This window comes from Nannobrachium achirus, assembly GCF_963921795.1.
Source record: "Nannobrachium achirus genome assembly, chromosome: 14".
Lineage (NCBI taxonomy): Eukaryota > Metazoa > Chordata > Actinopteri > Myctophiformes > Myctophidae > Nannobrachium > Nannobrachium achirus.
In genome coordinates, this window is record NC_137821.1 from 14,167,745 (window position 1) to 14,179,278 (window position 11,534).

Below are 11,534 nucleotides of genomic sequence, written 5' to 3' on the forward strand. Positions count from 1 at the left end.
CTGTTACTGTAGTTATGCATCCCGTGACTGACTATGATACACTATAAACAGAATGATAAACTACTTATAACACTGTAGCCTATTATAGTTATAAGAACTAATGCTCATAATGTTTCATAACAATAACCATAACACACTAAAGCAAGGTCGACTTATAAGGTCAACTATTATAGGCTCATCTCTATAATCTTTTAAAGCAACAACCACTTATAGTGACTTATGACAGTATTTTAAAGCATTATAACATAATTATAATGTCTTACAACTATGAAAATTAATATGGGATGCATAGAAATGATTTAATTATACAGTGTATTATGCATATAACAAGCATACTTATAGGCTCAGAATGCTTTAGAATGTGTTAGCATTATTGTTATAAGCATATAGTATAGAGTTCTTGTAAAAAATACAGTGTTATAAGCAGATAACGCTTGACAAGTATGTTTTTTAATGCATTATAGACTACTAGAAATGGTATGTGAAGCAAGAGCAAGTAAAGCGAAATTTCTATGAAAATCAAAGGGCGCGTGCGCAGAGGCGTCAATTGGGTACGGCAAGCTATGGCAGCTGCTATCCCTTGGCTACAGGGGGAAATAATAAAATGTACTTTTCATCGTGCCTGTTGCTAAAGGTACGGCAACATGACAGGTGTCTTGCACACGCGCGAGGTCACGCGTGCAAGACACCCACCAGTCACGTTGCCAATTGCCATACCTTAGCTTTTTTCTGAACTGACGCCGCTGCGCGTGCGGTCGTTTTGGTTAACCGCTTATGTTTCACCCCGGACCCGATATAACGGCGCACCATTGATTTGTAGACGAGAACGGAAGTGGTCCGTTGTGTGGTGTTGTTGTTGTCAAAAGAGCTTTATTTACTAATCTTCCACATCAACCAGAGGCTTGCAACGCTCCAACAGACAGTTGTCGGTATGTTGTACGACAAGTTTAGTGTCTTTTTAGTCTTGTTTGGTGTCAGCCGTCAAAAGAAAATACGTCACAAATGAACAAATAGCCTTTGTACTTTTGTTGTCGCTTTTTGTGTTCCATGTCATTAGCAGCAGAATGTCACCAGCTGTAATGCAGCTCATTAAAGCTGCAATACTGATGATATGGAACTGAAAAATGTGAAATACTCGTGTTTTCTTTAGATTTCGTTGCATCTTTACGGTTAACTATAATTTAATGTGACCGTGGAACTGTGACGAAATCATTGTGGGTGTTGGCTTTTGGTATCTTGTACGGTTTACAAATGTCATGAAACCATTATAGTCAACAAACAAGGTAAATTACCAAGTCCAAACAAGAGTCAACCACTGCAAAGTAACTCTATAGCCTTTATTCGCTTGGTTTAATGTATATACAATTTGGCATATGTGGACAAGCAAGTATACTGTCCAAATGACATGACAAAACACAAACAAAAACATACAATGGCATACAACAATGGCATGGCATATACAGTATGATTGACTATCATTTATGAAAATAAAAATACTAGTAGTGACTAGTGAGACAAGAAATGAGTGCTGGTCAACAATTGGCCATGGTTTCCTTGTATAGAAAAGTATGCAATTATTAAATGATTAATTTTAGTTTAGTTTAGTTGATTTGATCATCTCATACTTGTCATTGTATAGAAAAGTATGCAATTATTAAATGATTGCCTTGGGGAGAGGTCATTCTTTTCTTTTATAGTCTTAAGGGTTTTAGTTGGAGTCCTAGCTAAAAATATTAAAAACATTTACATTTACCACCAATGTAACACTTGTCACTGTCCACAAACAAAAAAAAAAACGAATCATTTCAAGTCCAAAAGAAAGCAAACTTCAAGTCTCAGATTAGGGCAATTAGTCAGTCTTCTCTTACCACCCTTGAAACTCTTCTGCACAGTCCGTCCTCAATAGAAAGCCTTAATCCAGGAAAATAATCCTCAATGGAAATAAAAATCATCTTCATCCATCCCACAGTATAGTATGGGATATCCAATAAGATCCAGACACTAGTATAGCAATACTTGGTAAAGATTCCTCTTGCTCCTACAGTTGTCTCTTTCTGAACTGTGCCTCTGGGCACAGAGGTTACAAAGTTATGTTGTATACTAATAATACAGATTGGACAACATTTAAAACAAAGTGGCATTGGTAAGACATGCCTTTAAGTATCCTTTATTTTTTACATAGACAAGTGTCAGACACGAGACGCTCCATTCATGGCATCTTGACGTAGTTGTGATGCATCTTTAAAGATCCCTCCCAGAGACCCTCCTTGTTTTGGGGGAATTATTTTCTCTCTCTTAGAAGGAGGGATGGTGGAGAGAAAAGAGTAATACCTGACTTGTATTTTAGGACTATAGGTTTAGCCAAGAGGAATTGGCCACAATGGCCTTAACCAGGAGACATTCTTATACCCCCAGGGTGAGTAGAATGGACAGTAAAATAATATCGCGTTTCATTTCATATGCTTATGCTAATTTTAATGCAGTTGGCCCCGTTGCTTACAAAAAAGTGAATTGATATTTATGACAGAATGTTTGTGGCGATGATACTCACCTCAGTCTCACCATGTTTTGGAACTCGGGATGAAGAGAGAAAATGTTATGAATCTTCAGCTAACCATAAATGATGTTTTAGAAAGCATCCTTATAACGGTCCTTTCCATTTTAAAATTTCTAGACTAGATGAGATTCCAAGAGGTTAATACATTTCATCTACTTCCTGCAAAATATGCGATTTTTGAATCCTCAGGCAGGTTGAAAAATGTAAAAAATATAGAAAAATAAGTAAGTCCTGTAATATTGCTTCCATCAGGGAGCGGAAAATAGCTTTGTGCCCTTTGGACTAGCGGCATGTAATGTAGCTGTGTGAAGCTCACATGTAGCCGCCGCTGGAGGGAAGTTGAGTTGTCATGGTCAACCGCAGTCATATGCATCCTCAATGAGCTTCTCTGTATGAAACGGCTTGTTATTAAGATGCCTGTTGCCATCGGGGGACACATGACCCTGTGTGTTGTGTTGGTCTCCTCTACAGTCTGTGCAGCCTGAGGTTTCTCCTTAGATGAGATTCATAGCACTGCAGGCTCATGATGACTATGAATTCTGGGACATGGAGTCCATGTCACGTCACGTGGAGTAAGCAAAGCTCCAGGCGTTGGTGAAAATAGAATGGTGGCAACCCAGAAAAATGAATAAAAGAAAATTGGATAAATAAATTCGTTTTTGATAATCGGGGCTTAAAATGGGAGTGTAACAGTGGAACCGGTTGATGTCTATTTGGGTCTTTGGATCTTTTTTCAGAGGGCTTATTGAACTGCTATGTGTAAGATGTATCTTATCTAATTATATGGCAGGGGACTTCAATGTTTTTCAGGCCAAGGACCCCTTAGCTGAGAGAGCGAGATAAGCAGGGACCCCCGCAATATACGTATCGTTGCAGATTAAACCTTGTCATAGATTTCATAGACATAGATAGCTCCATAGACTTGTTTGTAGCTTGTACAGTAGATGTGCTATTTTCAGCAAACGGCTGCCACCCCAGGATAAGGATGCTAGGGTTCAAGATGTTTATAAAAAAATAAAGTACCTATGATTCACACAAAGATTTGGCGGCCCCCCTGTAGTAACTCTTGAGGACCCCTTAGGGGTCCCGGACACCCTGTTGAAGACCCCTGCTATATGGGATTTGAACTCTTGCAGTTATCCATCATTAGGGCTGTCACAATTATTACATAATCGTCTAATCGCAATTATTTGTCTTAATTTATTATAATCATCATAATCGTTTCCATGTTTTAAAAAATAGTGGAAATAGCAGATCTACAAGCTCACAACGCGTCGCATCAATCAATCAATTAATCACTCTTTTTTTAAGTATAAAGTTGTCAAATATGTCAGTAATGTCTTTGTATATTTAGGTTATGTAGGTTATGTGTCATATCTACCATGTGCAACTTCAAAGCCGTTTAATCGGCATGTAAAATATCATAATCTTGACAGCCGTAGTTATCATTGCTGGTCTCTGTAGTGCACCGTCCTTCATCGTTTTTTTTGTTCTGTTTTTCCTCCCCTCTTCCTTCTCCACACGTACATCCTCTCCTCTCTGGTGTCCCCTAGCTGACCAGCCCTTTGATCAGCAAGATGAGCGGGGACAGCGGTAAGCCTGCCAAGGTAAGTTGATTTTCTGATGGCTGCTGCTGGATTCTGGTTGGGTTTTTGAATAACACAATAAAAAGTTGTTAACTTGTTAGCAGCATTAGCAGATCATGTCTGGATGTATATATGTATATATTTTTTTTTACTGCAGCTCTCACTTTGGTTCCCAGTTCAGGGCAAGAAAAAACAAGTATTCTTCTTTGGTTCCAGTTCTGAACCAACTTCTAGTGTTCTGAGCCAATTCATTTTCTGTGGAAACGCAGAAAAGTAGACGAGTGGAAAAAATAATGGAACTGGTTCAAGCCTGGTGTAAAAGGGGCCTCTGTGATGCTACCAGTACAGTCACCTTTTCAGAACTTTTGTGATTTTCCATTTCCATTTTCTGTTGCCGATTCCAAAGATCTGAGGTTGTCCTATATCTGTTGCCATATCTTTAACAAATACAGTATAATTGAAATGTCTAGTAATGACTTTGCCATGTGTAAAATAAAACCTTTCCGAACACCCCAACATTTCATGTGCAGTATATAACTCCTCTTCCTCCTCAAGGTGGGCTCTGTCGTGGAGGTGATCGGGAAGGGCCACCGTGGGACCGTAGCCTTCGTGGGTGCCACCCTCTTTGCCACCGGCAAATGGGTGGGTGTCATTCTGGACGAGCCCAAGGGCAAGAACGACGGCACGGTGCAGGGCAAGCGATACTTCACCTGCCAGGAAAACCACGGCATCTTCGTCCGGCAGAGCCAGGTAACCAAGAACATGACACAGATTGGGAACGGATGAGCAATACTCAAGTTGTGCACCGAAAATGGCAGATCTACAAGATATGATTGTAACCTGAGAGCAGGGATGGGACGATACGCAATAATATCGTTTATCGTGATAAAAAACACTCACGATAATCGTACCGTGGAGATTTAATTTATCGCGATATCGTCCTCCGTCATGCACTGGTATAAATTCACCTTTTATTTGCAGAGCTGCATATCCGAGCTGCATATCGCGTTGCGACATGTTGTGAGCTTGTAGATCTGCTATTTTTTGGCAAATGTTCCACCCCAGGATAATGGATTTTGATTGTCATGATAATATCGTAAATCGTGATTTATTTTGTCACAATAATTGTGATATGAAATCTTCATATCGTCCCATCCCTACCTGAGAGCTTGTAGAGATGGGTTATTTCCGGTGCATGACAGACACAGTGCTCAAAACAATTTACTAAATCAGGTGTGTGCAATCCTCTTTTTCTGTGGTTATGCCCACGTTTTCTAGTTTATCCTTGATATTCTTTTTCTAGCCTCAGAGAAGGGCTGTGGATGTTTGAAATGTGCCTAACGATGCATTTCAAACAAGATTTCAAACTTTTCATCATTATGTATTGATTGACGATGTTACAATAATGTCCCACACGGTAATTCAGATTTGAATCTTGAGGATTTCAGCTGGCATTGGTGCATCACTTATTAGATTTTCAGTGCTTTACTCTGAAACTAATGCTGGATGGATAATGCAGTATAGACAGCAGTTGTCATATTTGTGTCCAGTTAGTGTGGATGTGCTCATGACACAAACACGGACAACAACAAAAATCATACAGTTTTATGTCAGCAACGCTGTCATGTGACAAAGTATGAATGACATCCAACGTTCCTTAAAGCCATACTGTGTAAGTTGCCCAACTAGTGGTCATTAGCCCTATAGCAAACCGCGGTCGCGTCCGCGTCTTTCGTCCGTTTTTCGTACCTTCAGACCCCCGCGTCTGCCTCCACCTCGCTGAGATCTATCTTTTAAGGGGTCCCTTGTTCCTGTGCGTTCAGTAATTCCAGAGATACGGACTCCTTCACCCTGCCTGGTAGGCGAAATTACCTAGAGAAGGGATGGTACAAACGGGCGACAACAAATATGGCTGCCATAGCGACCCCACTTCAAGATGCGCTGTGATTGGCCGGCAGTTGTATAACCCTCGCTGTGATTGGCCGGTAGTGTGATGACGCAATTTTGGCGCGAGATCCGGTCCACGGCAAGGATCTCAGTTTACATATAGAGAAGGCTTTACAGGCTGAAATTCACGGCGCGGATCTTCTAAAACTTTTGTGATTTAATAGTTAGGAGAATTTTAAGATTTGTTTTATAAAAAAAGTTACATAGTACAACTTTAAAGGAGTAGTTCACCCCCAAAATGATTGGATTACTCACCCCATGGAGATTGAATTCAATAATATTGTTTTAGTTTCCCAGCACACATTTTTTTATAATCAAATCATTGGCTTAGGAATGCAACAAAAACAACAAAATATTATTGAACTAAAGTCTCCATGGGGTGAGTAATCGATAGAATAAATAAACATTTAGGGGTGAACTACTCCTTTTAATCCAAGATTCCCGTTTTCATGTATCCACTCAAATGATATGGTTGTTGTGTCGTGTTGTCCTGATCCCTTGTGTGTGTGTGTGTGTGATGTGTGTGTCTGTCCAGATTCAGCTGGTAGAGGACTCCAGTGCCTCCACACCAGAGACCCCTGATGCTGCCGCTGGCTCCAAGCTGCCCACTCCTGATACTGGTGCCTCCAAGCTGCCCAAGCTGAGAGGTAAAACCTGCTGTCCCCATGTTGGACATGTCATTATAGGCGGAAGTAGTAGAGAGAAGTGACTGCAGCAAAGCAGAATGCCCGCAACACTCCAAATTGAATAAGGTCTTTACGGTGCACGGCTCAATGATAACATGAAACAGTGAAGAAGTAGCCAGCCCAGCACACAAGGAATCTTCTTTTCACATGGTTTATTTACGTCTCTAGACAGAGAACAACGTATGCTTTTGGACCGGGTTGGTCTTCCTCTTATATTATTATAGGCAGAAGGAAAAGTGTTTGAAGTAGAAAGAATTTCCATTTAGCAAACATTGCAGACCAATTCGTTCTGAGCTTGTAGCTGTGGCCATTTTTGCTATTCATCATACAACAAAGTTAAAGATTTTGCCTTTTTTTTAAAAATAATTTCTTCTTATTCTTGTCTTTTCTTCAGAGCCATCGGAGACGCCAAAAACAACCAAACAGGTAAGCAGGCATAAATATCCTGTTGCATTGCGTCTGTAACACTCTCCTGATGTGTGTATATGGTGGTTCTGAATATGGGGAGAGTCCACTTTTTGTGAAGCGGAGATTCTGCTTTACCCAATCACTGCGAAGCAGGACATCCACCTTTTCGTCGGTTCTGCATCATCATGGTTTTCCATGGATTTTAGAATGTTTAAGGGGCATTGTGAGGCACAGCACGAAGCGGATTGTGAGAGAAAATGGAAAGATTCATTTGATGGTGTTCTCTAGTGATAAAATACTGACCATCTTGTGCTAATTTGTTTTGACACTTTAAAGATCTGCAGGTCCACAACAGCTGCTATTGAATATAAAGCAATACTTGCCGTTTTGTCTGTTTATTTTGAACATGATGACCTCAAAACTGGACTGATCACCAGTTTGAACTATATCTGCACAGCAAGCACTAATTGCAACTCATTCACTCCTTTTCTTATTTGTAATGCTGCTTCAAAAGGTGGGTTATCATTCATTCATAGCATTGTATACAGCAGGGGTTTTCAAAGTGGGTGACGGGGCACCCTGGGGTGCCGCAAAATCATTTGATAATATTTGGAATTTATTTGGACACTTGAAAAAATATTTAGTATAATTCTAAACTTGAAGTACAAAGTTATTTTCAATTTTGATAATATTTGGAATTTATTTGGACACTTGAAAAAATATTTAGTATCATTTTAACATTTCAAAGTACAAAGTTATTTTCAGTCAGTTCTAACCAAAATGGCTATTATCTCAACGTTTTCCTCGCAACATAATCACTAAAATATCGTCACTGTCGGGCAGAAACCTTGTATCTCCAAGTTTCAAAAGTGTACGTCTTTTTGTAAAGCAAAGCCCTGCTTCATCATACAAGACTTGTATTAGAACTAGTGAAAACAGCAGATCTACAAGCACACAACGCCTCGTGATGCATGTAGATCTGCTGTTTTCCCTAGTTTAGTACATTTTATAGATGATAAATACAAAACGAACGGTTTTGGACATATAAGGTTTCCACCCGACAACGACGATATGCTATAAATATAAGGTGCTGGGAGTGAAAATTATAATGTAGGGGTGCCTCGGATTAAAAATAATATTTATGGGGTGCCCTGAGACAAAAAGTTTTAGGAACCCCTGGTATACAGTTCAAGCTATGGTTTTCTCTTGCTGTTTTCCAAGCAGAATGTTGTCGCCTGGTAAGGGTGGCGCTTCAATTCAGAAATCAGGCAAAGGGGGTACTGAAGCTAAAAAAGTTAAGCAAACCACTGCAGTCCACCCATCCCTAATCCTTATCCGTCCTCTCCACGCTGACCCACCCGAGCAACTGACACTCCTTGTCTCTTTGCTTCCCACCCCTTGACGTGTCTTCTCTTTTGTTGTTCTCTGAATCCATTTGCAGACGCCCGTGAGCATTAAAAAGGTAGCAGAAATTCCAAGTTGCCACATTCACTGGTGTTTTGTTTACATTTTTCAGTCATCGCACTTGCACGTGATATTTATCGCTGTCTGTTTTCTGTCAGGATGATGGAATGTCAGCAGTTGACAGTTGACTCTCATCTTTTTGCCATAATGTTTTTGTTGCAGACACATTTTGTGAATTCGATAGGGATGCACGATATTGGACATTGTCTTCACCTGTTATACAGTGACTGCGATTGTGGGTGCATTTGTATTACCTGATTCATTAGTCCCACTCAATGTACATAGTTCAAACTTAAGGTAGCAAAGATGTAGCATTTATTTTTACTCAACATTTATCCGCTCTCGTTTGCCTTACTTGACCTACTGGAGCATTCTTTTGAAAGCTTCCCCAGAAAACACTCGTTGAATCTGCAAATCGCAAAAGGATTTTGAGCTTCACAATAAAATATTGACCAATACTTCTGCTTTAAGACGAATGATTAATCGTGCATCCCTAGAATTTGGTTTTTATCATTTTATGTGCAGTATTTTAACCACTTTGAACTTGGCATCCATATTTTGAGCACATTATCATTATCAAAAAGTTTCTAAATTGGCAGATCTACAAGCTCTCGATGCATATTGTATTTTCTGTTATTTTCACTGTTTGAAGTACAGTACTGTATAGGACAAGTGGTTAATTCACTGTGATGGTTGTTTGGGTCACTCACTCCTTTTGTACTTTTTTTGTTTAGTTTTTTGTTGCATGAGTTCTATTATGCTCCCATCTATGACTTATGTGGTGTCGACTTGCCTAATTATTGTTAAATGAAACGGTGGTTAATGGGACTGTCTGTCTTAAAGCTCAGCTGACTTGACAATGACAATGTTTCCTCTGTGCTGCTAACCTCTTGTACTTGCCTCTCCTCTGCTGCGTGTGCACGCATTCGTGTGTATGCGTGTGTAAACCTGTGTGTTACTGTGTGTACGTCCTCTCCACATCCTATCCCATGCTCTTCCCCAGCCTGCTCCCCGTCGTTCTGGAAAGGTGAGCTTTTCGATAGCAGGTCGGAGAGCTTCAAGGTGAAGCAGAGTTTACAAACGAACTCGCCTGTGAAAAGTTTACAGCTATTCATGAGTAATAATGTTATCAATTGTAATGTAAATCCCCATCAGCCAAAAAAATAGGGTTAGAGTCCAATTAAAATAGTGAGGATTTTATGGCATTCACAGACCGTCCTGTCGATGCTTTTTGGGGGTGCTTCAGTGCAGTGTAACTTTTGTACGTTTCTGCAAACCACTGACATGTTGCATCTCAAGGTTTCGAGGCAGATGGTAGCATCAGCAGTAGGCTAGAGCACCCGAGCGAGGAGCTGGCCCGAAGCGAGAGGCCTTGCCCCGCTACTGCCGACTCAGCCGTTTGAATTGCATACCTCCTAAGGACGGAATAGTATTACGTTCTCAGTTATAATGTACTTTGAATAACCGTTTAGGATTAAGTCCATTTTTTGAATGAATATACAATAAACAGAAACATACAATGACAGTGCTTCGTCTAAGCGACCAGGCTGTTCAGTGTCTGGGGGTAGTTGAATTACTGTAGGCGTATACCTGTTGAATTATGTGAAACCGCTGCTCTGTATACACGCTGATCAGTGTTTCTGACGTACTTTAAAGGCGGTGGTTCTCAAAGTGGGGTTGAGGGAATCTCAGGGTTCCTCGAGGGGGTTCTAAATTGACCATTAAAAGTCTGCAACTCTGACAGCACACACATATGTATGTGTACTGTCAAAGTTATGTGGGATCTTCTTAAATGTAAAAGTGGGATCTTCTTAAATGTAAAAGTTTGAGAACCTCCACTACTTGAAGGCACAGCCAATCTCGGCAGCTCCATTCCACGTGTCCCTAACAAGAAGAGTCTCTCAACAGTGGAGTGTCTCAACACCAAAAGCCTCTCAGCAGTTGAAGTCGCCCAAAGGCCGTTCTCCACAGTGGACGCCAGGCCGCCTCGTCTCGGCCGCTTCTCTCCCCTCCCTCTTGTCGCGCACTTCCATCCGCTCCCCCTGGGTGGCCATGGTATGCCGCCTGTCATTTTCCCACGTAATGCCTGGTGTCACTTAAGGCGTGTGTGGTGAGAGGAACAACACTGGGAACTGGCACGGGTGTAGGATGCCACACGAACCTGGGCTCGTGTAGTGTATATTTGTTGAGCGGTGCCTGCATGAGTACTCTGTATGTCTCGTGGCAATGCCAGCTGCAGTCACCGAGTGGTGCTGTTGAGCAGCCTTGAAATGAATGAACAGGCATTTAATGTTGCTCCTGCAGTTCATATAGCTTAATGAGATTAACTCATCAAAGGCATCGCTCACTTCACACTGGGTGTGATTATGTTTTTGTTTTCTTTTTTATTTCCCAAAAGGGCTGATTTTTAACCTAAATCCTGTTGTGAAAATTCGACAAAACCTCCAATGTGTTCTGTGATGCGTGTGGAGAGCTCTGCCAGCCTATGTGAAGCATGTAATCTAGACGGGTTTTGCATAGGCTGTCTTGAATGGAACTGTTTTTCACGTCCTCCACCTGGATTTCAGATTACCGTATTTTCCGGACTATAAAAGCCTTTAATTTTCTCAAAAAACTACAGTGCGCCTTATAGTCCAGTGCGCCTTATGGATCATTCATTGACATTGACATTCCCTTTAGCACAGCTCCATCTGTTGGATGCATAACGCAACGGTAGCGTCTATTATGTGCGCCTTATAGTCAGGTGTGCCTTATATATGAAAACAGTTTGAAAATAGACCATTCATTGACAGTGCGCCTTATAGTCAGGTGCGCCTTATAGTCCAGAAAATACTGTAGTCAAATTTGCCTTTTCAGAGAACTATTGTTATTGGAACGCACGGTCGC

The 11,534-nt window shown here is 40.9% G+C and overlaps 1 protein-coding gene across 2 annotated transcripts in view; it reads left to right on the plus strand.

Annotated features, from left to right (window-relative positions):
- The first annotated feature begins 821 nt into the window (after positions 1 to 821).
- The window catches only part of LOC308298535 (dynactin subunit 1-like), a 42,656-nt gene continuing 31,943 nt past the window's right edge, over positions 822 to 11,534 (plus strand). For both annotated transcript variants that reach the window (XM_080742160.1, XM_080742161.1), the window contains exons 1-5: positions 822 to 929; positions 4,111 to 4,164; positions 4,699 to 4,893; positions 6,626 to 6,737; positions 7,171 to 7,202. In XM_080742160.1, coding sequence (XP_080598286.1) covers positions 4,135 to 4,164; positions 4,699 to 4,893; positions 6,626 to 6,737; positions 7,171 to 7,202 — 369 coding nt within the window. In that variant the 5' untranslated portion in view covers positions 822 to 929; positions 4,111 to 4,134. The remainder of the gene's footprint in view (positions 930 to 4,110; positions 4,165 to 4,698; positions 4,894 to 6,625; positions 6,738 to 7,170; positions 7,203 to 11,534) is intronic.